This window comes from Cyclopterus lumpus, chromosome 19 (assembly GCF_009769545.1).
Source record: "Cyclopterus lumpus isolate fCycLum1 chromosome 19, fCycLum1.pri, whole genome shotgun sequence".
Taxonomy (NCBI): Eukaryota; Metazoa; Chordata; class Actinopteri; order Perciformes; family Cyclopteridae; genus Cyclopterus; species Cyclopterus lumpus.
This window is the reverse complement of record NC_046984.1, coordinates 12,612,360-12,637,942: the sequence shown is the minus strand read 5'-3', so window position 1 is coordinate 12,637,942 and position 25,583 is coordinate 12,612,360. Positions and strand designations below refer to the sequence as shown.

Genomic DNA, 25,583 nt, shown 5'->3' with positions numbered 1-25,583 from the left:
GGAATAGGAAACATGGCTTTGTGCACGTTCACATTTTGGGGGACGTGCAGCATGTGACCGGCAGGAACCACAGCGTCGCATTCTCTAACCGCAAATGTACTCGGCTGTTTTTGGCAGCTGTTGCAACTCCGCTATCTAAATTTGACTTGCCAGTACTGTTACTAGCTTCCGTTTGGCAACTTCATATTTGTTGCTGTGCCTAATGTGGGCCAAAATGCCTGGCTCTTATGTCAGCTGATCCATAGGTATATTAGTATTCTGGCATATAGCTTCATATATATAACTTTACATTTAGCAGCACTTAAATGGCTCTTGCTGATAGCACTTTGTAGTTTAACTTTATTGAAGAAATTGTACTTTCTCGATTCTTGTTGTTCTGAGTTTGTACTCATGGTTTAATGCACTTATTGTAAGTCGCTTTGGATAAAAGTGTCAGCTAAATGACATGTAATTTAATTTAGCAGAATCAAGAATAATCTGGATACACAACTACTAATGAAGCATTTTAATATGACAAATTTCAAGAAATAAGAAAACAGATGAGAGATTTGTTATAAAAAGAATAATTTATTTGCAGTCATGGAGGTACAAAAACAGTGCGTTATGAGTATTTGAATGTCAAATAAATAAAGTTTAAAGCAAGAAAGGTCTACACAGATACAAGATCATTTAACATTTGAAATCTTAGCCGTAGCTTGCACATAAACTGCATAATGCAAGCACTGGTAAGCCTTTGCCCTTCAATCCAAGCAGTTGCTAGGGTCCCTATCAACTTGCCTGGTTTACAATTCATCACTTGGCGTACATCACAATTAATTGCCATGTATAAAAAGAAAAACAATGAAAAAAACAAAACAATGGTCTTCAATGACTATAATCATATAGCTAGCTGCCGTTGTGCGTTTCAATAGAAACTGAGGTACGCGCTTTCATTCTTGCAAAATGTCAATTTACAACTTATACCATGATGGTTACACATTGTAATTTGAAACGTGACACCTGCTCCAGGTACCATAAACTCCCTTTACAGTGGGAACAATAGGCTACACAATGACAAAGTCCCTCCTTACTCTTCAGAAGGCATCATATACATGTAGTTATAGTAATAAGGCCCTTCTGTGAGCTTAACTGGGCGTTGTAAAAACGCAGACAACAAAATATCGACAGTCCGTATCCGTACATTTCTCAACACTCCTCAATGAGCAGTTCCTCGGAACAATACAGTTTCTTCTTAATCACTCGGAAACCAGTGCTAAGTTTAATCGCTTGTCTTACGACTGGAGTGGAAGGAGACTTTGTGCTAAAAAGTCCTTGGATCTTGGGCCACAGCCCACCGGACTCGAGCCTCAACACCAGAGTCAGCTGAAAGGTGGGGACAAGGTAGGGGTCCACAGATAGCTGTGCCATGCTCTCGCAGACGTCCCTTTGCTCCACACAGAGATCGATGAGAGCCCCTCTTAAACCGCAGGGCTCACTGGCTGCCAGGTGAAGGAGCTCCTGTCCGATGTGCTCCAGAAGTTTCTCGGGGATGAGCAGTTTGGTGCATCGTAAGGAGTCTTTGGCCTCTTTCAGGCTTCCTGCAATTAGGTCCACCACTTCTTTCAGGATGGTCTCCTCCATTGGATCATTAAATAGGTCTTCGTTAAAGTGAGAGAGGTCACTGGAGACATCTGACCCTGTTGTCAAGACACAAAGGGTTAGCATTGGAGCCGTACAAAACATTTAAATCAAAAGAGGAAAGGCTAATTCACCCGGAATGAAGTGTTAGAAACATTTGAGGCGTTGTTTACCTGAGTCAGAGAGATCACTCCGGCTGCCATTGTTGGACCCCGACTCAATACTGCTGCTGTTGGCAGATGTGCTGAAATCAGCCATCCTTTGAACCAGTTTACCCCAGGACAGCCTCCTTAGACTGCTGTCCACTGGAGAAGGGGGTGAGTTGCCGGTGTCAGTGTTTGCAGAGAGAGCGGGCATGATTGTCCTCTTTGCAGTATTATACAGTATCAGCTGAATCTGTGATTAGCTGTTCATGAGAGAGAGAGAGAGAGAGAGAGAGAGAAAAAAAAACAAAAGATAAGTACTCAAATTCGAGATAAAAGACAGCAGTTAAGAGTTAAACATAATTTAGTAATAATTAAACGGAAGTAACATGCATTTTAAGTATACCTCGTTACGGAATAAATGAACAGTACAAGTTCACAGGATGCACATCTGTGTTTTAAAGATAGCTTACGAGCTGTTTAAATTGTTCAAATGATCTGCCATGCGAGCAAAATCAGCAATTTGTGACGTAGTACTTACAGTTGATATGACAACGGTGCTGATCAAGTCCGTTGTCGATGTTTGAGATAGTTATCTGAACGGTTATTGTCTGCAATAACAACCATCTGGTAACCCCTTTCCCCTGCGCTGCCTCATCTATACACCAGCTGCCAAGCTCTGCGGTTTGTCCTGCAACAATGTTTATATATGCAGTGCTAGGCCACGCCCACCCCGCATCCAGCCGTCCAATCAAAAAGAGAGGCACGGCATCGGCTCTGTATCTTGCCTGGTAACATGCCAGCAGAGAAGACAAACAGGAGGAGGAGGAGGAGGGGGGTTGGGGGGTGATGAATAGCAGACCCCAGTGTTTTGGTAATATAAAGAGACTTTCCAGGGCTTGTAAGGCTCCGATAGTATGTCTTTGTTTAAAATCTTTCATAAGCATAAAAAAGGGCTTTGCTGTATATGTGCATCCAGTGTATTAACTGCATTGACTAAAGTCCATGCAGGAAAGGCTCAGCTGGTTGAGTGTTGCAGTGCACATTACGTCACCTGTTTTGCTCAAGCATTACATCATCATTTTTCATCTGCCACACAAAGGTGAAAACAACACACAACCGGCTGCACAACACAACACTGGGAACAGGATAATATGCTTATAATTGGTTTCTATTCAAAGATGTGCATCTTCCTACATTTGCCCTCATTGGAAAAAAAACAGGCCGAGCAATAGAAATGCTGGACGAGGATAGCTTACACAGCATAGCATTACTGACACAAAGTACGCTCTGGTGCCATCAAAGTGCTTTAAGGCATAAACAGGAAGTTTTACCAGATGAAAACCAAAGCAAAATGCAAGAAAGCTTACAGTGCAAAGCAGAAACTGCTGCTTTGTTTCATGTACAGTATGACTGGGCCGTTGGTGTACACAACACACTCAATGTTTGCTCGAAGAAGAAAAAAAATTGTAACGCTGCCAGATAAATGTTGCATTGCTCCACGTGAGTGGGACAGACTGTGCTCCAAGTCACGGAGGAACCGAAAGACGTAAACATGCGTAGGTACAACATGTTCTGAGGGGGAAGTAATAAATTAAGAGTCATCATCAGAAGGTTTTGAGGAGAGGGAGGGGGGGGGGGGGGGGGGGGAGAGAGAGTGTGTTCCTTTTTCCATAACAACAGATGTGAACTAAAGTTAAAAGACTTCAGCAAATCCTGCAACACCAGAAAACATTCTCCCCAAACTATGAGCAAAACAAGTTGAAAAGTGAATTTCTTCGAGTGCGATGTAAAACGAACTTCTGAACTCTAAAAAGGAAATGTAAGCTGCGGCTGTAGGCGTGTCTTGTTATTTCCAGGATCGTCCTTCGATGTTCACACCCAGAACAGTACATTATGTCCGTTCCCACCCCTCTTTTGTTTGAAAACATTCATTCGCTGAGCAAAACACCAAGGCCAGCGCCTTTCCTCGCCGTCAACACAGCAGAGGAGTGGTACAGATACAAGCACAGACTTCAGCTCACTTTAGTAACAGAAGAAGTGGACATTTTCAACAGAAAAATAACAACAGCGCAAAGATTTAGGTGAACGTCGAGATGTTAGAAATGAACTCGTGGAAGTGGGTTTATAACAAACTAGAAAACACCACACACACAAACAGCAGGGAAATGTCCAAGTATGGCTTTATTTACAAGCTCTCGTTGTTTCGCTCCAAGTGCAGTTGGAGTAAGCAGCACTGAGGAGAGACTGAGCAGGTTTCCAGATTTATGAGTTACAGAGCAGCCATGTGGAAACAAAATGCCTCACTTCAGGGGATGTGACGAAATATATTATTTCTCTAAATCACTGAGGCTAAGAGCAGATTGGACTGGAAAAACACCTTTATTAGCCTCAACCAGTTGAGAAATCTATTACAACAGTTTTAATTCTTTAGGCACATAACAAGGAGGTTTTTGTTGACAGTGGTTTATTATAGTATGCCAAGTACAATAGTTTTTAGAACCACTCATACAATAGTCAAAGTGATAAATCACACATTCAGTATCTCTTGATATTTCACACTTATAATATATAATGAAACCATAAAAAAGGAATATAATTTAGGAACTGAAATAAACTAATTTAATTTGGCTGAATTATTAACCAAAGGCCTCAGGGTCTCTCTATTTAAGACGGTGTAAATCCCAATAGCTGTTCAATCGGTTTGTACCGCCACTCATCTGCCTCCAGCTCCTCCACCAAGCTTGCCAGTTTCTCCATTCGAGACACCTGTTGATCTGAAAGAAAACACAGTACTTACTTTATTAAGGAACCAGGTTGTCATGGATCAACCAAAATAAACACAATTTGCATATATAGTTACTTGACTTACCGTGTTTGACCTGTTTAAGTGTGGAGGCAACTTGGTAGCTGAATACAGACTCGCATAAAAATCTGTCAGAGCCATCTAAAAAGAAACACACAGAAGCAAAGAGGAAGTTAAGACGTAATTAAATCCTTGTTGTTCACAAAGATAATAGCTCACTAGTGTCAAATGAAGCGTTCCTGCTTCTCCAGAAAGAGAAATTCAGAAATATTAAGGTTTTCAGCCTTCAGAGTTTTGAAATAAACAAAGAGGAAAAGCATAACGCCTATGGCACTACTGCAGTCCTATTCATCGCTGTGTTACACCTCTTCCTAACTGGATTCCATGCCAGTGAGCGAACATCAAATTGTTACTGTTTTTCCTAGTATAGATACTCAATTGTTGGCTGAAGAAGACAAATCGTAAAGCTGCAAGATAAATGTTACATTGTTCCACGTGAGTGGGACGGACTGTACTCCAAGTCATGGAGGAACTGAAAGCAAGTAAACACATGTAGGTACATGTCCAAACCTTTTTTGTGCGCCAGCGAACAGGTGACATAAAGTGTCACTTTGTCACAAAATGCTCTGCGTGGCTCTATTTCAGTGAAGTTTCATGCTCCTGCTCCATCTCCAATCTATGTTTAATGGTGAAGTGACACTGACAGTAACTGACAGGTAATCAATATCACTCTTAATTCCAGTTTATATAATTGTAAGCCTATATAACACAGGGAATAAATCATACAAATGATCCAAAATTGAAAACCAAATACCTACCGAACAAACAAAAATCAAAATAGTCGAATATTCGGGTCCAGTCCTAAGAATTTGGTGGTCAAAGGTCGATGGTCAGGGTCACTGTGACCTCTGGCCATAACTCAATAATGAATATGCTAATCAAGATAATTTCCTACAAATGTCTACAAGGATAAAATGATGAAGGGAGGACATTTTTGACAGAGGTGGATGTAAACTGCAACTTGACTGGTTGGCAAAGGCAAACAACTGCAAGGCAGTTATTCTAATTAGCCTTGCAAACTTTGTGCTTTTATACAAAAGCCAAACTAACCACATGAATGAGTGTATTTGAGCTCGAGCAGGACTGCCTTTTATTCCAATACAGACATTTCTATGTGGCTTCTGGTAAAGCAGACATTTGCAAGACCCAAAGCTTGATTTAGACACATTTTGGCAATGGGTATGGAGTTTTATCTTGAAGACAACTTGTGATGTGACTTCATTAAACTCCCAGGTTGGTGTCACTCATCGTTTTTTCAGAGTTTGGTTTGTACATTTCATTCAGAAAACAGTTGTTTAGTTCTGAGACCTAAATGTAAATGTGAAATGCACTGGAATCAAATCTCAGGAAGTGCAATGATTGTTTGAGGGTCCCAGTGCTTTCTCAATGTAAATGACCTAGAACAAAATGAATGCACAGCATGAATGCACAGACGCCTTTGGCTGCGTTTCATCTTACCTTCCATCATTTCACCTGCACCTTTAGGATACGTGTACAGGACTTTTCTTGGGGGGATGAGCTCTGAAGCACTGAACCCAGATCCGGTCACCGAGCTGCCACTCACACCTCCCGCAGAGGAGGACGAAGAAGACGCTGCCATGGCCTTGGAGAACTTTAAAACACATACACACAGAAAACATGTTGTGCTGTTGTTATACGTTGGTAAGCATTAGTATGGCAGGCTCGCGTTTTGGTTTCCACAGGCTGTGATGTCACCATAGACACACACGACTTAAGCTGAAGTTATTAGGGTTGATTTCTTTGCTTTTATTGTAACGTTACAATCCGAATGCAAGTTAACGGCGACAACAATGCTAAGTGGCTAGCAGGAAAGCTAACTGTCCTGGTGAGCAACGGCCATTCACCATTAATGTTCCCCGACCAAACATGACAATAAATTACCTTTTTTCCCCCTCCAAACAATATAATGTTAACTCCCCGTCGACGTTCACGTAAATGTATAACGACTTTGAAGCCGTGCAGTTGGTTATGTTGTTTATCTTTTTCTTGCCACTTGTTTACGACAAAAGACAGCATTTTACGTTTGAAATGACGGCCATCTTGCCTCATATTTGAAACCAATGCGGATGGCTCGCCTCGGTCAACGTTCACGGAGAGGTTGTTTGTAAATCTACTAAACATGAACCCACACCCCTGGCTGCCGTAAAGCAGGGAAAAAGAGACGTGAACGTCAACTAACAAGCAACTTGCTAGCAAATGAAATGAATACTACATAAGCGTATTAATGTTTCGGTTAATAGTTCGCTTGCTTACCGACGAGCATTTAAGAGATATATAACGCTAGTTCTGTTGTTCGGTTAGAATTGCGACATTATGGAAGTTTTACGTCCAGCTCTCATCAATATAAATGGGAGAATGTACCGAAGGAATATCATAAAGGAAGAACAGTATGAGGAGGAAGAAGAAGATGTGTCTTACATGGGACCACCAGGTAACTCGAGTCCTGTTAGTGTATCTATGACGTCGCAGACAGTGCTGCCAGGCAGCAGACACACTTTCTTAACAAAAATAAACCAGTAATACATTTGTGTGTCTAGAGAGTGAAGACTTTGCAGTTGAGGAAACCTGTGATGCCTTCCTCATTGAAGAGACTGATAAGGGATACCGCTGTGCTATCGATGTCCCAAGTGTTCTTTACAAGTGAGTTAACTGTCTACAAAATGCACATGTTTTGATTGTTCGGTATCATCCCCAACTTGAAAAGCACAAGAGGTTTTGATTCTAAGCAGCACACTTTGTTCTGCAGATACATCATTGGGAAAAAAGGAGAGACACGCAGACGTCTGGAGTTGGACACAAAGACATCTATCAACATCCCAAAACCAGGAGTGGAAGGACAGATTGGTGAGGATTGACAGCGTCTTAAAACAGGTGAGATGACAGTTCCTGAAACAAAAGATTTCCCCTCAACTTTATTCCTTCTGCCTGACAGTTATCACAGGGTCCCATAAAGCTGCAGTCTCATCTGCTGTCACACGAGTCGAGGTCCTCATTGAGAGTTTCCGGAAGAAGCAGCCTTTCACGCATTTCCTGTCGTTTCACTTGAATGATCCCAAAATTCAAGAAGGCTTCCTGAGCTTTAAAGACGAGGTGCTGCTGCAGTGCTCGCAGGTACTGTAGAAGGAACATGGGTGGTATTGATGAGGGCCAGTGGTGGCCATGTACCCTATGGCTTAAGATCAATACATTAGAAATTGAATATTCACTAGTTGTTGTTGTTGTTCCCTGATGTATAGGATCATGGAGTAGAGGGAAGCATCTTTCAGAACCCTGCCAAGCTTCACCTGACAATCGGCACCCTGGCTCTGTTAAACGACACAGAAGTGAGAAAAGCATGCGGACACCTCCAAGAGTGCCAAAACTTCATCAGGTATTTGCCAAAAAAAAGGTTATTTTATGGTCAAATTTAAACAGTGTAAAAAGCTTTATAATATATATTTTGACAAAGCGCCCTCGATGGACTGGCGGCCTGTCCAGGGTGTCCCCTGCCTTCGCCCTATGTCAGCTGGGATAGGCTCCAGCGCCCCGCGACCCTAATGAGGATAAGCGGTATTGAAAATGGATGGATGGATGGGATTTTGACAAAGCATAAATCTGGTGGTATCCTACAAACAAGTACTATGAGCATGTGTATATATGCACTGTCTTTATATTACGGCCGTCCTTGATGAAATAAGGTTTTAGTTATCTAACACTCCCAAAGAATTACATAAAAGCACCACTTTAAATATTGTGTTTAGCAGAGATGTGCTTATACATTTCTTTATTTAACTAAGTCATTCAGCATTAAAAAGCCTAACTAAATCGACTGACGAAATCTTAGCTGGCTAATACCATATATATATATATATATATATATATATATATATATATATATATATATATATATATATATATATACACACACACACACACGTATAGAGGTAGTATTAACCAAGTGGGAACTCTTCCAAAGCATCAGAATAACAATGTGACAAATTGCTAAACGTAGGAAGGTCATCAAAAGAGGATGACAATGAATGGTCAGTGAGTAGGACACTAAACAGGCCACCTACGGGTGAGGGGTGGATGTCAGAGTGGGTCAAAAACAAACTTCCAAAATAAAGATAGGGCACAAGTACAAAACATGTCAGTGAAATTAGCTGGTCCGAGATGACATGTATGACAATTTGGATCAGTGCCAAGATAGTTGCCAGCTAGTTTGCTGTTAGATCAGTGGACTCTGTGTACTACTGTGTATTGTGAGATTGTGACGGGTACAAATGTATGACGTGTGGACACGCTTTAAAACTGACTGCCAAACCTCAGTCTCTATATCGAGATATGTGGTAGTGTTCACTCACGCTAAATCCACGGCAGAAAGTCGTCCGCATCCTGTTTGAGTCACATCTTTTCAGACATTATGGAGCCTTTAAAAAATAAATAAAAATTATCTATTTGTAACCAGTTTTAAAGATCATCATCCTCAGTAATAACAAACAGACTCTTGGCTGGGTGCCACAGATAAGGTTGGGTAAATTGGAACCTATTGAGACCCGGACTTACATTAATAGTTTGGGCGTATTCATGGAATTTGGTGTCAATAAGAAAAAAAACAGTAACACCTGATTTGTTCTTTAATATCTAATCAGATTATGTAATTTCTGGATTAGATGATTAGATTTCATTATTATGATTGGATTAGATACATTTATGAGTGCACTCAGTGTCACATTCAAAAGAAAGAATACTTTTTATTGCTCAAGAGTCAGTGTCTGAAAGCCATCACTGCAATCTCCTTTTCGCTGTCTCCCATCAGAGACATCACAGAGGGAAAGCCTCTGCCGTTGGAGGTGACGGGTATAGAGTACATGAATGATGACCCAGCCATGGTGGACATCTTGTATGCCAAAGTCAATGTGAAAGACAGATCTGACAAGTAAGTGGATCGGTAACAAATCATGTGGGGAAAACGCCATAACTTCACAAAGTTGAGGCATCACTTTTTTTCTTCTTCTTCTCCTTGCTGCTCTTAAGGTTGCAGGTGATTGCGGACCGGCTGGTAGAGCACTTTGTCTCTGCAGGGCTGATGGTCAGAGAATGGGACAGAGTGAAGCTGCACGCCACTGTGATGAACACTCTATTCAGAAAGGACTCCACGGGTAAAGGACGACATTTCATGCATGCAACATGATGTGCCAGTAGTTAGGTTAAAAACAAGGTTATCGACCTGATAACTGATCTGTGACCACATTGGTAGCTCCTGCACTCAACCTATTTGCCAATGTCCCCTCATTATCTCTGAGCTTGGACCTGAGCTGCAGTGAGGACAAAGCTGAATGTTTAATTACAATAACAAATTCCTGAAGATAAGCATCAGGCAGCCAGTTCTCCGTTTGGCCACAGCTCTGTTGACGTGCTCCAAGCGGCATGTTTTCCAAGTACTCTGACAATGGCTTCATTCATTTTGTCCATGGATAAAGTCCAGCTCCAGTTCTCAAATTTGTACTGAGCTGACCAACAACACCCCACAAGGGAGGGGTCATGTTTGCCAGAATGTAAACGATTAAAATCCAGGTTTCTTTCGTTCTCTTTAGCCCACTTTTTCACAACAAAATGACCTTGATTGACATCTTGCTGTTTCCTTCTAGCAGCAAGTAAACCTATTTATTTGTCCAGGAGAGACACTTTGGTTTTCCTACATTGTTCAGCTTGTCTTTTGCATTCCGGTGTTTTTCCAGTTGAAGACACGGGCGGCGCCAGAAGACAAACCATGAGTGAACGAGAAGCGTTTGATGCCAGAAACATATTAAAGGTTAGAGGAAATAGTTACTCCCGCCTGCCCTTTCAAATACTGCTGGATTGCAAACATCCAGACATTTTGGTTAAATATGACAAACTATGAGAAATGTTTTGTTAAATATATGTGCAAATTAACTATTGACCTGCAGCAATACTGTGCCACACTATCTGCACATTCAACACATTGTAAACGGGGTTTCCCACTGTTGGTCGACATTTCCACGGCTTTTGAAGCCCTGTTTGGATAAAACGCGCTTGCCAAATAATACGCCTTAAAATTAGATTGATGATGGTCGCCCCAGTTTCATATCACAAACATGTTTAGTATTTAAATCTTATTAAGTCTGTCAGTGTGTGAGGTTCTTGTTACAAATAATAACGATGGCTCCGTTTACATCAAGTGTCCCAGTAAGACGAGACAGTGAAACAGGAACCGATGCAGTTAAATTGATTTCAACTATCTTTCATTTAATTATTCACACATGTGCTCTTCCCTACTTTGACATGTCCAAATAAATGTCTGCTTTTATTTGTCCTACGGTGTGTTACAGGCATTGTAATGTTGCAATGAAAACAAAATAACTAGAAGGCTGTCTCCATAAATATTGCGTTTATCTTCCCAAACTTGAATGGTTTCGTGCTCGGCTCGTGCTTCACCTTTCCACCAAGTTTCATGGATATCGGACAAGAAGTTTTTCTTTATCATGCTGACAAACAAACAAATCATATCAAAACAAACTTCAACCATTCGTTGTGTTTTCAAATTTTATCAGTGCTTGCTTAAGATAAGATCCCAACATTTAACCAAAAATGCTAAAATATAAGGTGCTAAAACCATATTGGCTGGTAGAAAGATGTACTGCCGGTTATTTTAAGGAAAAATAAAACACCTGTGTAGAAGTTTGGTTTTGTTCTTAAAGCAGCACTTGCCAGAGCGAGACCTTCAGGTGCAGTTTCTTTGTGCTCGACGAATGAAATATGACACTAAGTTGACCCTGCAGATAAAAAGCAAAAAAAACAAAGCTCTGAAATTCACCTTCCTCTCGGAGTCAGAGAAGATCTTTGTTTCAATAGCAAAATCCTTCATCTTCTTTTCTATGAAAATGACACAGGGGAGCTTAGCAAGTGCTCGGTCGCCCTTAACCATGGTAATGTCATGTTTATGAGTGACAGTTTATCTTTTATTTCTCACGACTTTTTAAGTAAGGTCGTATTTTATAACACGTGCTGACTTTTCTTTATCGTTAAATGGTTGGACCACTTTTTATATTGTGAAATATTGTTGTATCTTCAGATGAGGTGTGATGATGATGTTTTGTATTAGTGGTGTTTTTATTTTATTATTTAAAGTATTTGCTGTTTTCATTACAGAAATTTGGTGCTTATCGATTTGGAGAGTTTAAGCTGAATTCTGTCCTGCTGTCTCAGAGATATTCGACCGATTGTTCGGGCTACTACACCACTGCAGGGAGCACCAACTTCTCATGAGCTTCAACAGGACTGAGCAGATTCTGAGGTGGGAAATTAATAATGAAGAAAGCTTTCAGCAGAATATGGAAGTGGTCTTTACGGTGTTGTCCAGTAGGTGGCAGCATAGGGTTGTTACTTTTTGGGAACAGTTTATGCAGAAAAAGAATTGCTCCAAGTGCGGAATTATTGAAAGTTCAGACTAAATTTCAAAAGATGATGCATGCATGCAAAATCACTCTGAAATGCACATTTCTGTTTTTGTACTTAAATCTTCGGTTCTTGTCAGGGAGTCTGAATCAAACAACATCCAAACAAATGACAAATACATTTTTAATTGAACAGGCAGTCAAAAAGGAAATATGAAAGAAGTGAGAATTGACATTAAAAACAACACTCATTACTTTAGTCTTGACTTACTTTTGCATGTTTGGGGATTTGTTCACAATGGATAGCTTTTAATTTCAGTCACAGTAGATCAATGTCAGTTCTGTTATTCTCTTAGAAGAGGAGGTGATTGACTTTGTGTGTGAAATTGGATTGTTGAAGATACAAAGTCAGACAAGAAGCTTTAAATCAGTCTCGTCTCAGATTCCTGTCTGAGTTTAGAATTCTGTAAAGATGTATCAAATATATAATGTGTGACATTTTGTGGAACACACGGGTCAAAAGTAGCAAATCACATTTACTCAAGAACTGTACTTAATTTTGAAGTTCATCTGATTTGCTACTTCATACCTCACTGCCCTACATTTCAGGTTTAAATATTGTATTATGAGGATCATGCAATCACTCTCGTCTGTGAGTAAGCGTGCACCTCTGCGTCTGTCCACGGCTCATTCTGTTGCAGCAAACTGCACCCTATTTGGGGTGGCGAGTTATGGCTGCATGCTCCGAGACCTCTCGGTGGTTGTGGTGATTCACACTTTCTCAAAGCACCCTTTTTATTTCCAGACTGCCTGTTAACTCATCACTCACCCTTCTTAGTCGGCGAGTGATGACGCAGCTGAGTGCTTCACCCGCCGAGCCACCGCTCTGTGGCACACACATTTTTACTTGTATGATATGATGTATTCATAGAAATGTAACTAACCAACTGTAAGATCCTGCTCACACATTAATGCAATACAATGTCGACAACAATTCATTTACATTTTTTATCCAGAACTACTACTATTTTGTGCCACTTTTATTTCAGTAAACGATCTGAGTACTTCTTCCACCACTGGTTGAACATTTACTTTTTGTCACCTGGTATTATTAAAATGCCCTGACCTGTGCATCCTTGTCAGATTATTGGCCGGTTTGTTTCATATGCATTCAGCCCGGTCATACAGGAAGTCATTGGTAATGGCTAACAAGTGGAAGAGCTCTTGCTGCACAGTCTCACCTGTCAACGATGACGGCTCATAAAGCTGATCCGACCTTTCTCAACTTACTTCAACCAATATTTGAAAGAACTCAGGCTTTTGCTAGTTTTTGATAGTGTGACTTAAATATTTAGGAAATGGGAAGTTTACAAGAAATATCCAAACTTTCATAGCTATTGAAAGATTCTGCATTCACAATGATCATAACCAAGTGTTACCCATTTCCTCTCGCTGCCTCATGAATGTGTTAATGCGTCACTGACATGATTTATTACACCAGTCTTGGGTTGTTTTTTTCTCTCCACCTCTTTTATCAGTGCCGTCCCCACATGAAGCCACAACCCTGTTCCCACTCCCGTCTGTCGAGTGTGTCAGTGAATACAGACATCGGACACAGAGCCCGGCCACTTGCTCTCTCTCTCTCTCTCTCTCTCTCTCTCTCTCTCTCTCCGTCATGGAGCTTTTTTCAACCCTCCCCTCAGCTGGCGATGTGCTCTGCTTGGCATGCAGGAGGGCGATCGCAGACCGGCCAAAAGTTACACTGATAGAAACTGAGGGTGCTTTTTGTCTGTCAGCTCAGCCATCCCATGCTGTCCACCCTCCTAATTTAGCTTGTGGCGTGACTCCCTTTTTCCCCCTCCTGTTGTCCTGGAGCTATGTCAACAGACACCATTACACAGGCACATGCAAATTTCCTCATCAGGCAACAGCCAGCCAGTTGGGCCGTCCATGCATTGACATTGAAAATGTGTCTTATCCGACCCACGAAAGGCACCTAATTATCCTGTCCTGTCTCCTGAGAGCGTGCTCGTTTGTGGATCAGGAGTACACATCCTGTGTAATGGCACTCTCAGGTAACAGATACAGAGAGGATTCTGGGAATTGCCACCACTTGCTCATAAGCACACCGAGCGGGAGAGAGAGAGACGGTGATTTGCAAGTTAATGAAATTCATTGAGAATGTGCGTCCTCGCCTCTTTTGGCAGGGACATGATTAAGGATGTGCTAGACAGATGTCCTCACTAATGACCGTACTGAAAACACACACGAAGGATCGTACGTCATCCGCAGACAGATTCAGACACCGAGTGCCTTTCATTTGTTTGTGGATTTGAAGATGTTTTAGTAAAATGGCCATATGTGTGTTGTTAAAATTCTTTCATCATTTTCTCGATTCATTTAACAATCATAAAATGTTAACAAGTGGGTAACACTCATACCGAATAGAAAGATGTCATAAATGGTTTATAAAACACTGTAATGTAGTTGTAAACAGCTATAAGGAAATTTGTATGTGTTTATTATGTGGTCTATGAAGACATATTATATTATTACGGGTTTGTTTTCCCAATGTGGTCGTTCATCATGTTATTACAAACACCTATAACTCTAAGTGGGTTATACACCATATGTCGAATGTAATAATAGATATAAAACTGTGGAAGATTCCTACATTTGGTGGAACAAGCAAATGTTTGGCGTTTTTGTCTGATGAATTCGGTGCAATGATGATTGATGGCCGGCCATAATAATGCACTTTAGTCACATTTCATTTAGAAATCTAACAGAAATGCTACTTTCAGTTTTTTTGTTTGATTGCTACAGATTTAAATATGTTGTGGGAAATGATTTCCATTGACTCAACAAAGTCATGTTGCTTTGTCGTCTGTGTGGGTGAGCTTGCTTACGCACTTCCCGACATGCATATTTCTTCTGTCCCTGCCACATCTCTCACCCTAATTAGTCAGCTCTGTGCTGCCTGCTGTGGAAGCTTCCAACCTGACCCCTTGAGAGTTCCAGTATACGTTCCACTCAATGAGACCTCGGTGTCTGTCTGCGATACCGTGGACCTTTTTTTGTGGATCTGCATCCTTATATCTGAGGAGACTCAGGAGCTGGGTTTGAAACATTTTTTAGAAGTGTGTTAAAAGTGTAGGAAGAAAAAGTTGTGATTTTGAAAATGAAAGCAAAGCAATCGCTTAGATGAGTCCATAAAAAAATTACATTGAACCTTTTCAGCTATTCAAATTAATTCATGTTTGGTAGCTGAAGTCTTGCGTTATCTCAACCAAGTATTGTTTAGGTCTCTATCCAATTTGCATATTTAATTTCAGGCCAGTTTTCAAAGTTGGTATTTTTTTTTTTTTATGCAAAGGCTGTTTTCAAATAGGTCGTACTTGATCAATTGTCAAACTTTTTTTTCCGCACATTTTGGATTTTGATATTCATAACCGCACTATACCACTTTTCATCGTGTGATTAGAAATCAAGCTTTCATTCAGAGGAGCCGGCGCTAGCATCTGCTGGCACAGAGAAAGATGCCATTTGACAGACGTGGCATTTTGAACACAGTAGATATGTTTTGATTTGTATTCTCGCAGTACTAACACACATTCAATTGATTTGAAGTGGCTAATTACTTCTTAAGGTCACGGTAAGTTTTACCCATCTGTGCCTTTTTTAAAGCACCAATGTTGATCAGGTCCAAAGGATATTCTGATCCGAATCCAATTAACTGAAAGGGTGAACTTGACAGCGGGGAAGCATTAAGATGACATTTCAGTAGGTAGCCTCGCGGTCCGGTATCAGCTTTCCCCCTTAACAAGCTTGAATCCTCAGATTGTTTTAAGAGGATCTTTTGATCGATCAAACACGTCTCTCCACGAGAAGTTAAAAAGGTGCTCCACAAATGATCCGGCTCGACGAAGTCAGCGAATCTCTCAAATTGGATATTGTTAGCGGTGAAATATGACAGCGCGCCTTCCTTTTGAGTGGTCTCTCGTGTTGGATGTGACTCTCCAGCCCGAGTGTCACCGCCGTTTGAATGTCACACTAATCACTCTGTCACTAATGGGCACGGACGGCCTTGAAGGACGGCCAAGGCTAGAGTATTTGAAACGTCTAATCTGTGTCTCCAGCGAGGAGGCAGGTGATCGCTGCGGCAGCTCTTTATCATTCAGAGTGCTGAGTCTGAAGGCTGCCTGCAGCTGTCCACGTCTGTTTACTGCTGGAGGCACAAAGCCCAGTGTTTGAACAGCAGGTAGTCATTCTGAGCTGCTGTTTACTTTATGTACACTTTGCACTAGGAGGGTTTTAAATAGAGCTGCGACTATTTTTTATTATTATCATCGATTCATCTCTATTATTTGTGTGGATAAATGCGTAGCGTATAAAATGTCAGAAAATACTGATAATCCACATTTTAAGATGAGGTCTTGAAATTGCTTATTTTGTCAGACCAACAGTCCAAAATCCAAAGATATTGAATGTACAATGATAGAAAAGCAACAAATCCTCACATCGTAGTAGCTGGAACTAGTGAATATTTGGGCATTTCTTTGGTTAATAATTTGCTTAAATGATTAACCGTTTATTTAAATCATTGATTGTTTCACCTTGAAATGAAATCTGTTTTTTTATATCTGTGCCAGTTTAATTTGTAAATAATTTAGTCAGGGCATTAAAGCAGCATGAATATATTTGTCTGTATGCTTGGGGGCAGAGGGAGAAGCTATAAACCCCAAATATTAAATGACATATCATCATCACCTTGCAGCGGTGTTACCCATTTCCTCCTACAGCAGACAAGGAGCAGCATTAGCATTCCTTTGGAGTCGTGTTTCTGTCCACCTGACGAACAATATTCACTCTCCTTTTATCTCTGTTTTTGATCTCCAGCAGCTCACGAGGCAAATATCTGTCTCTTTAGCAGCTAAATGCTCCGGTACGTTCACCAGATAGTCGCGATGATGGCCTCAGATTTGATATGCAGAAGTTGACTGCTGTAAACTCTCTCCGCATCGGAAGCTGTAAACCATGAAACAAATGCTCCTCCTGACTTCTCCTCAAGTGTTTTATCCACCCTCTTCAATCCCATCACACAGCACGTGATGCTGTTTCATATTGGAAGGATGCAGAGTAGTACAACTGAGGGGGGGGGGGGATTTGTCATTTATAAACTGGATATGCAGACCGAAAACAAATCATCTAGAGACTGAGCATGTCAAGAGTTCCCAATATTAGCCAGCTTCTCTCTGCTGTGTACATTTAATTGAAAAAAAGATGCTGCACTCTGTTCCACCCCTGCTGCAGCTGCCCGCAAGTACAAAACCAGTAGCTCCAGTACTTTCCTGGCAAATGCGAGCTGCCTTCAGACGGCTCTCGACTAACTTTGCACTTTTAATAGCTGTGTGACCCAGTTTGAGTCCAATTGAATTAGAGCTATATGCGTTTCGAGCAGCTCCACTTACAGCTTGTAAGTCACTCGAGATTACTTGTAAAATGCCTCCCGATGTGGTTTTATTTTTTGATGGTTCTCCAATCCAGGAACTTGCTTTCAGGCTACGTCTTTTTTTCTGAACACTTTACAGCGGCAGTCGCTGTCCACAAAGAGGCCGTGGTGGCTGCTGTGGAAGAAGTGCAGAAGCAGAACTTGTTTAGTTTTTATGTAATGGCTTAATGTACAGGCTGAAAAATAACAACATACGGAACATACACGTAAATTACAAAACACAATGCAAAAGATGTGATTCAATGCAGCACACTACACTAATCTTTGGCTTTTCCTTAATATACTGGCTAAATAAATGTAAACTGTCATTAGTATTTGATTTTTAGATTAGTTGATAGACAGAAATGTAATCAGCAATTGTAATTGATTAATTTTTTTTCTTCCATTTATCAAAAAAAACATGTTAAACATTGAATTAAATTCACTAGCCGTCTGAAATGTGAGGATTTGCTGCTTTATTTTGTTTTGTCATTTAAAATTGCACGTATTTTTGTTTATGGCCTGTTTGTCAGGCAAAACAAACAATTATGTTGATGTATCCTTAAACATTTTTCCCTATTTCCCCCCCCCCCCCCCCCCCCCCCCCCCCCCCCCCCCCCCCCCCCCCCCCCCCCCCAATCAAATGCAGTCATTGTAGATAATAAAATAATTATCTGCTGCCCTCGGGTAGAGTACAAATATTAATCACTGACTGTGTTGCAGGTCACGGATGAACATGGCAGCAGGATGAGAAGTGTTCAGTGTGGCTGGCTGATGAAGAAACTCTCAGTTGACTGTGAATCACTGTGGGGAAACATCACATGACGAACATCAATGGACTCACAACAGTGTGTCTTTGCTGAATATTTTTTGTCATCAGTCAGAACATGGAGTTGACTCATTTCAACATTCTGTTTAAATGCAGGAATAAATAAATGTGTGAAGCATCCACCCCGTAGCCTGTTGCAATTAATTCACGTGTACCGGGATTTCCTGCAGTGATCCAACATGTGAGAATATATACAGCCCTGATACGCAGAGGAGCTCCTGTTGAGCCTTATGAGCTATTTCTAAGATGGCAAAGGTTTGTGTTTACAGTCGTAGACGGCACATATTTACAGATAAGCAACACTTCAAACTGTACCGCTTGCTCTGTTGTCTGACGTTGTTCAAATGAAGCTTTCCTCCGCGTGTGAACTGATCATGCTTGGTGTAGATAAGTTTAATCAACAACACGGCGGACTGATGACATCAGTTAATCCCCTTTCAATTAAAGGCATTCATCCACAGCGTAACTCTAATGTGTAAAAGAAGATGTTCTGTGGAGGTGCTTCCACTTTTAAAATATAATCGATTCAGCGATACCTCATGCGACAACGTGTACACACTGGTTTCAGTGATTAAGATTAAGGCGTTTGTATCCAGCCTCTGAGGTCTCTGGTGGTGGAGAGCAGCTGACGGCCGTTCGGAGCCACAGTCGATCCATCAGAGGTGGGATTAATAATTCTGGGGAAGTCATCTTCTTACATAGCAACGACAGTCACGACGAATGGAAATTGTAAGAAAAATGCGGACAAGTTGTTGTGAGTTCACTTCCAGAAATAAGTACTCTAAAAGCTCAATAGCTCAACATTAACTGCCTCTAGCTATATAACCTACCAAGTGTGCAAGATTTTTCCTTTTTTACAAGTTGTTATTACCTCTGGTCACGTCCTCTGTGTTTTCTTTACATGGTTTAAAGATGAATATGTATTTATCGCCGTTCTCGGCACGTACGTTTGAGCATCTCATCGTTGGAAGAAATAAGAACTGCTATTTAACCATTCAACGAGAGCATCACATGCCTCTCAGCCACAGAAGGGCTGTCAAGGTGCTCATGGCATCTGAGGGTTTTAATCTGCAGGGCACAAATAATATCTGCAGGCCACAAATAATATCTGCACACGGTTGTGCTTCAAATGAATAGTTGGTGCTCTTGAAGAATATCTTACAGATCCAAGCCTCCTTTATGCCCTGCAGTTAAGTATGTTTTCCTCTTGCAACTGAGTGTCTTTGCCTGGATGTGCGCACACTTGGTCCCTCGTCTGAGATTCTTCACAAGATTTGAGAAGCTCAAATGGTCACTTATAAAATCTCAGTAAATAGATGTGATTTAAATTGGGCATTTAGGCTGATCTCAGATTGGTACTGCTGCATTTAAAGAGATGGAGGGACCAAATCACAGCTGAAATTATTACACTGTTAGAGACATTGATCTGACTGAGAATTCAATGTGATCAGTGAAGCACAAACATGCTACAACATCCTTTTTGCCTACTGTAAGTGTAGAAAGGGCTCGATGTGGGTCCAGTACTCCTTCGGGGTTCCTGGTCACTGTGCTGGTCAATTCAGTTATTGATGGAGCGAAAGAGCCAAGCTCATAAAACCTATCTGCAATTTATAAATTCCTTTTGAGTCTTCTCGTCCCTGCACATTACCATGTTAAGATAAGAACCACTCAACGCTGGCATCAACATGTTTTCCACATGCTGTTCTGGCACACGTGGGATTTTCCCTCAGGAGACCAGAGCCCTGAAAAAACATGGCTTACCGATAACGTCTCTGCTCTTAAACAATCTTTAAAACGCTAATAGGGGAAATGCAGAACACAGTCCTTTCAAACGCTTCCCAGCTCAGCGTGTGTGACCGTTAATCTGCAGCACATTTTGTCCTGATTGCGACATGACTGATGACGACCTCTCCATGTCCGGCACCTCGCACTGTTGACATGCACAGCTGGCTGACGCTGCGGGACAGTTCTCTTGCTGCCCTTGCTTTCCGATTATGTAGCTCTGCACACTCAGGAAAGCCAGCATCTGCCTCATCGACTGTTTTGATGCCAGAGTCGGAGTCAGGTCGGCCGGCTCATCAGCATCACAGGAGCAAGATGCTGCCCCTGGCTATACTCAGACTCCAATATTGGGAGACTTACACTGTGAAGGATGTGAGCAGAGTGCTGGATTACGTTTATCTTCATGGGGATGAAATGGAGAAGGAAGGGAACGAGAGCACGGAGAGTTTGGGTTGATGATGTGCAGGTGCAGCAAATCTCTTCTTGGAGAAAAAGTAGCATCACAGCCGCAGCTTTAATTGGCCTTATCAGACATCTAACATCTCCACAGGTCCATCCGTTATAGTGTTGCGCAAACAATCATTGTTTAAGCGCATGAAAGATGTTTTGTTTTTTTATTTGTGTGAAGGACTCAAGGTTTTGCTGTCAAAAGCCTGCAGGCTTGCGTGTTGCTGATTTATAGTGTGTGTGTGTGTCAATGCATGAGACAGTTTTATGTTTGATGCACCACTTACAAAAATGTGGTCTTATTTTTTTGGAGAAAAGCAAGGAATGAAATGGTTATAAATGATCACCTCTTTAGACAATACAAATAAAATACCACCACCATGAGATGTTTATAGCAAGACATTTTGGATTTCCAGAGATGTTCCCTGAATCAAAGGCATGTACCATCTGTGAAGAAATTGGCCTAAACCTTGTATAAAAATGTTATCCATGTATATTTCTAAGCGCCTGCCTTGAACCTTGAAATCTTATTTACAAGGATTTGAAGCAGTATAGTGTGACCGAGGTAGTACGACCAACTGGGAAAAGGAGGCGACTGCCCCCAAAAGCTCCGGGCTCCTTCTGTGTCAACTGTTTTGTGCTAATTTAATTGAATATTAGTTTTGCTATATGCACTGATAAAGCTCAATATTAGCTTATAACAAGAGCCATAGGGGTATAGTTTGACACAGGCCCGTAATAGGCCGTGGTATGACTTTATTATGGTGGTAGGTATGGGATATGTTTTTGGACTGTTGGTTGGACAACATTTGAAGGCCTTTTAGAAAATGCAGCCAAATGGGGATTTTTCTGAATTTTTTTTTTTAATATATCAAAAGATTAATGCAGAAAATAATCAGCAGATCAATTGATAATGAAAACAATCATTAGTTGCCTTTTTGTCAATGTTGTTCTGCTATGATTTAATTTCTTATGGAAAAAGCATGGTTCTTCCTTTGGATTTAGTCTTTAAAATGCATTGAAACCTCCAAATGAAAAGATTGAATAAAAAAAGTTGCATTTGTGTTGGATTTGATTATTTCACTCTACATACCATAATGTTGCTGCTGAAGTAGACGACTGGAACAAACTGCTTTCAACGGAGATTTAATGTTGTATTAGTATGAGCTGTTTCAACATATAGTTCCCAAAATAAATCACACAAACATGACTTGTTGATAAAGTTTAGACTATGAATCACTATAAAGGTTTGTTCCATGTATTTCATAAGATTTAGTAAGATGCTGTACAGACACTGCTGATCTGAGTCACTCAAAATTAAGAACAAAATCACGCACGTTAAGCTAAATTTAACCTCATTTGGTTTTTGGCCACTGAGGAGTCCTTCAGGGACCTTCAGCAATCCACGGAGCCCAGTTTGGTCACCACTGCCTCGTGGTATTAAATTAACTGCAGCTATTCGCCACGTTTCTTTCATATTGTTTAATTGAGTCACTCAGAGAGCGTATTGTCTCACAAACTGGTCTTCATCCAAAAACGTTTCAATACAATAATTAAAAGTCTGATTGATCCTCATTGCAAAAAAACAAACAAACAAACATCTGTTCCACTTGTATGATTCCTTTGCAGCGTGTGCGTGTGTGTGTGTGTGTGTGTGTGTGTGTGTTCGCGCGCGCGCGCGTGTGTGTGTGTGGGCTGCTTATAAATATATAAAAAAAGACAGTGAAGTAATGAAACCAAGTATAAGCAGAAATAATAGATGAATGCAGGATCTAATCGTTCCTTTAGCTCTTTCTCCATCCCCTCTCATCTCCTCCTCTCTCATCTCCTCCCCTCTCCTCTCCTCCTCTCTCCTCTCCTCCCCTCCTCTCCTCTCCCCCTCTTTCCCTTTCTCATTTCTATTCAGTCTGTTGAAGCGGCAGCAGCAGTCGTGTGTGAGGATCCTCGGCACGAGGACAGCAGCAGTGTAGGAGACACATCCCAAACTGCCGGAGCAACATGGTCGCGTTAGGAGTCGTCGCGTGCCTCTGCCTGCTGGTGGGCTTCTCGCTCCAGGTGGACGTGAAAAGTGGGAAAGAGGCAGGAAAAGCCGGAAATTTCATGGAAGATGAGCAATGGCTGTCAACCATCTCCCAGTACGGGCGTAAGATGAAACACTGGAATCGCTTCCGAGACGTGAGTGCGGTGTTTCGTGTGATTGCACGGGCGTGTTTTGTGGTATCTCACCTCGCGCTGCTTGAGATGCTGTCCGGGGAGGTGACGCGGGTTGTTTGCTCAGGTGATTTTGCGCACAGCTGACTGCCGCTCACTGAAGTGCACGCACACGCACACGCACGCACACGCACACACGCGCGCAGTGGTAGCAGTTTGTGGTGCAGAAATACTTCAAAAGATGGAGATATCACATATTGTGGGAGAGAGTAAGCGCGTGTCTCATGGAATGATTGATCAATTATTATTTTTTCCTTTTTGTCTTTGGCAAGGTGCCTCGTTTTTTTACATTTCATCAGCTGGCTGGCATGCCAAGCAGTCTGCTATTTCATAATGATTTTCTTATGGTAGAATAGACACTTCCTATATATATATATATATATATATATATATATATATATATATATATATATATATATATATATATATATATATATTAACCTTCTTATTCGAGAGTGAATCAAATGCAACTCAGAGGAAATCTATCACATTGGCCACAAGTCTTTCCAAGCTCCTTCTGGGTAACTGATATTCCGAAACAGTGATTCAATGATCAATACCCATTCGTCAGCAATATTGCACACAAAATGTAGTGCTCACAGCAGCATAACGTCAGGTGTTTATTCCTTCAAATGAAAAATATCAAGAATAAAAGAACAAACGTTTTATTCTCACGTGAATCTGTTTGTTGTCCAGATTTCATTCTATGTTTTCAACACAATAGGGTCACGACCGCGATCATGACATTTTACAGGTCGAGATCAAAATGGAGGTTCGAAAGTTCGAAAGATTGGTTTAATTCGAACAAGGACATGAAGTAGGGCTGTTGGAGGTGCGGAAGGGGCCTGTGGACTTCCCACTTTACACCCCTGGCCTGATTTGGCGTCATGCCTGGTCCCATGGAATATGGTCTCGGGTTAAGTCATTTAATTGTCAGAGAGAAACAACAAACAGTGGCATTTTGTGACATTTAACCAACCAGTACACTCATTTTAGGGGTGGGTGATATCAATAAAATCATCGTGATGGCAATATTGTGACAGTAGATGTGAAAGAAATGCAAATTGAGATACCATCAGTGGATCAAACAACCAGATGGGAGCGTTTGTTTTTGGTTAATCCACCCAATGAAATACCTGATAAAGCAAGGATATTTACACAGTTACACACAGTGGTCTGATACAAACAGATATCACAGAAATATCTACGTCAGAACAGTTTGTAATCAAACTGTTAGTGCGGATGATCTGATTACATATGTTGGTGTTTCAACTGGCTGATTCAAACAGATTTACCCTATCGGACAATTAAGTTAATGTTTTTCTGCCCAATGTCAGTACATTTGATACATGTTCTCTCTTTTCACGAGAATTTGATATGATATTTGACACATGATCCATTTATTAAGGTTGGTATTGATGCTAATACTGATGCTGTACATTGGATCGGTGCATCTCTAATAGCTAAATCTGTGCTGGTATACACACAAGTTTATTACCGGTCATAATCGAGGAATACATATTGTATTGTGCTACAGCTGATTCAAGTATATTTTGTTGGTCCTCACTGATTTAAATCATGTGCCAGATTTTATATCGTCATGCCTCGCCATGCCTCTCACATTCGAAAACACAACCAGCAGGAGATACATGCGTGAGATGGGGAGACTGTGAGCTTGGTGAAGGGTCATTAGGTTATTGAATCGGGTGTGTGACACCTCCCTGGTACCATAAGACGGAACACATGGCAGGAATGAGGATGTGAAGGATGTCGGAGGAGGAGTTGGTTAGCAACCGTCATCAGATCCGAGCCTCCTCCGTGACAAGCAGACGGACCGTTTGATCTCATTGCTGAGAAGTATCACCTCAGACAGATTGTCTTATCAATGTCGACCAGGCAGTAGCTGCATTACATTTTCACCGTGCTCTGGAGCATGCAGGAATCTGACCCTCTCTCCTGGACCCCCGGGGGGCGTAGAAAGCTTGTGGTTGAATTAGTTATTAAATTGCATATTGCTGTTGCCATGCACATTTGCATACTTTCTTGGCTAGTTTTTGGAGCGGTTTGCCTCGCCTGTTATAGCTGGATTGGTGCTACAGGGGAAGAACTGGGAGGGATGGGGCCTTTCTGTGGGGCTTTTGGCGGAATATTTGGGGCAAACACCAACACTGTCCTGAGAAGCTTTGGTTTAAATTTCTCTAGAGGTTGGGTGCTTTGAATTTAGTTGCGTCTGGATTCTGGATTTGACACATACAACATGTTGGAGGAAATCTTCGCCTCATTTAATTTACAATCCCCTCAAAAAGTTATTAAATGGCGCAGTTTAGTTGACACAAGTGCTTCTAATGATGTGGGGAATGGTGGTGCTAATTACAGGGGCCCACAGCTAAAAGGAGCTCACAAAATATATGGCAGGATTATAATACATATACTCTACGAGGACGCTGTGTGTACTGTGTGTACCGTGTCCGTCAGGACAGGATTAGTTGAAACTATTTGATTATTAGTTTATAAAATCTCAGAAAATTGTTAAAAGACTGATTGGTTTTCGCAGGATTTTTTCTGATGAGCAGTCCAAAATCAAACAATATTGCATTTACAAGGATAAAGAGAATAGAAATACATATTCTCATTTTTAGAAGCAAGAACCAGCAAATGTTTGATTTGTTGCTTGATAATTGACAATTGATCCATTTTCAATGGCATCTCTTGATCTGTTGTAGCTTGGATTGTACCTTATTTGTTTTAGACAAAAGGTACATTTCTTAAATTCTTGATT

General features: G+C 41.2%; 4 protein-coding genes across 6 annotated transcripts in view; 2 read left to right on the top strand and 2 right to left on the bottom strand.

Moving 5' to 3' along the window:
- Nucleotides 1-547: 547 nt before the first annotated feature.
- Nucleotides 548-2,454, bottom strand: ddit4 (DNA-damage-inducible transcript 4). Its single transcript, XM_034559533.1, has 3 exons — nt 2,302-2,454; nt 1,791-2,023; nt 548-1,676 (listed from the first exon to the last, which is right to left on the bottom strand). Exons 2-3 carry the CDS (start codon nt 1,972-1,974, stop codon nt 1,186-1,188), a joined length of 675 nt encoding a protein of 224 aa, XP_034415424.1. The 5' UTR covers nt 1,975-2,023; nt 2,302-2,454; the 3' UTR covers nt 548-1,185.
- Nucleotides 2,455-3,926: 1,472 nt separating this feature from the next.
- anapc16 (anaphase promoting complex subunit 16) lies at nt 3,927-6,732 on the bottom strand. 2 transcript variants are annotated; one of them, XM_034558345.1, is made up of 4 exons: nt 6,532-6,732; nt 6,085-6,242; nt 4,633-4,707; nt 3,927-4,537 (listed from the first exon to the last, which is right to left on the bottom strand). In XM_034558345.1, exons 2-4 carry the CDS (start codon nt 6,224-6,226, stop codon nt 4,428-4,430), a joined length of 327 nt encoding a protein of 108 aa, XP_034414236.1. In that variant the 5' UTR covers nt 6,227-6,242; nt 6,532-6,732; the 3' UTR covers nt 3,927-4,427. The 2 variants fall into 2 exon arrangements, with proteins under 2 accessions (XP_034414236.1, XP_034414235.1); XM_034558344.1 differs by having other exon boundaries at nt 4,124-4,537; nt 6,085-6,238; nt 6,529-6,718.
- Nucleotides 6,691-18,486, top strand: ascc1 (activating signal cointegrator 1 complex subunit 1). Of its 2 annotated transcripts, none has more exons than XM_034558343.1 (10): nt 6,691-7,078; nt 7,185-7,287; nt 7,394-7,491; nt 7,580-7,758; nt 7,884-8,017; nt 9,446-9,565; nt 9,664-9,788; nt 10,368-10,441; nt 11,800-11,944; nt 18,259-18,486. In XM_034558343.1, exons 1-9 carry the CDS (start codon nt 6,961-6,963, stop codon nt 11,914-11,916), a joined length of 1,068 nt encoding a protein of 355 aa, XP_034414234.1. In that variant the 5' UTR covers nt 6,691-6,960; the 3' UTR covers nt 11,917-11,944; nt 18,259-18,486. The 2 variants fall into 2 exon arrangements, with proteins under 2 accessions (XP_034414234.1, XP_034414232.1); XM_034558341.1 differs by lacking the exon at nt 18,259-18,486 and adding an exon at nt 13,583-18,104 and having other exon boundaries at nt 6,693-7,078.
- A 4,027-nt stretch (nt 18,487-22,513) lies between these two features.
- LOC117748807 (testican-2-like) overlaps nt 22,514-25,583 on the top strand; it is a 36,066-nt gene continuing 32,996 nt past the window's right edge. The window contains exon 1 of the mRNA XM_034558893.1: nt 22,514-22,768. Within this exon, the coding sequence (XP_034414784.1) occupies nt 22,592-22,768 (177 nt within the window). The 5' untranslated portion in view covers nt 22,514-22,591. The remainder of the gene's footprint in view (nt 22,769-25,583) is intronic.

What these genes read in the sequence shown, in the direction of transcription:
- anapc16 (XM_034558344.1), bottom strand. Translation starts at nt 6,696, where the DNA reads ATGAGGCAAGATGGCCGTCATTTCAAACGTAAAATGCTGTCTTTTGTC. An exon ending in TGTTTGGAGGGGGAAAAAAG is followed by an intron (nt 6,239 to 6,528) that starts GTAATTTATTGT and finishes TGTGTTTTAAAG; the next exon opens with TTCTCCAAGGCCATGGCAGC. An exon ending in TGCAGGTGAAATGATGGAAG is followed by an intron (nt 4,708 to 6,084) that starts GTAAGATGAAAC and finishes GTTTCTTTTTAG; the next exon opens with ATGGCTCTGACAGATTTTTA.
- ddit4 (XM_034559533.1), bottom strand. Translation starts at nt 1,974, where the DNA reads ATGCCCGCTCTCTCTGCAAACACTGACACCGGCAACTCACCCCCTTCT. An exon ending in GAGTGATCTCTCTGACTCAG is followed by an intron (nt 1,677 to 1,790) that starts GTAAACAACGCC and finishes TCTTGACAACAG; the next exon opens with GGTCAGATGTCTCCAGTGAC.
- ascc1 (XM_034558343.1), top strand. Translation starts at nt 6,961, where the DNA reads ATGGAAGTTTTACGTCCAGCTCTCATCAATATAAATGGGAGAATGTAC. An exon ending in AGGAGTGGAAGGACAGATTG is followed by an intron (nt 7,492 to 7,579) that starts GTGAGGATTGAC and finishes TCTGCCTGACAG; the next exon opens with TTATCACAGGGTCCCATAAA. An exon ending in ATTCAGAAAGGACTCCACGG is followed by an intron (nt 9,789 to 10,367) that starts GTAAAGGACGAC and finishes GTGTTTTTCCAG; the next exon opens with TTGAAGACACGGGCGGCGCC.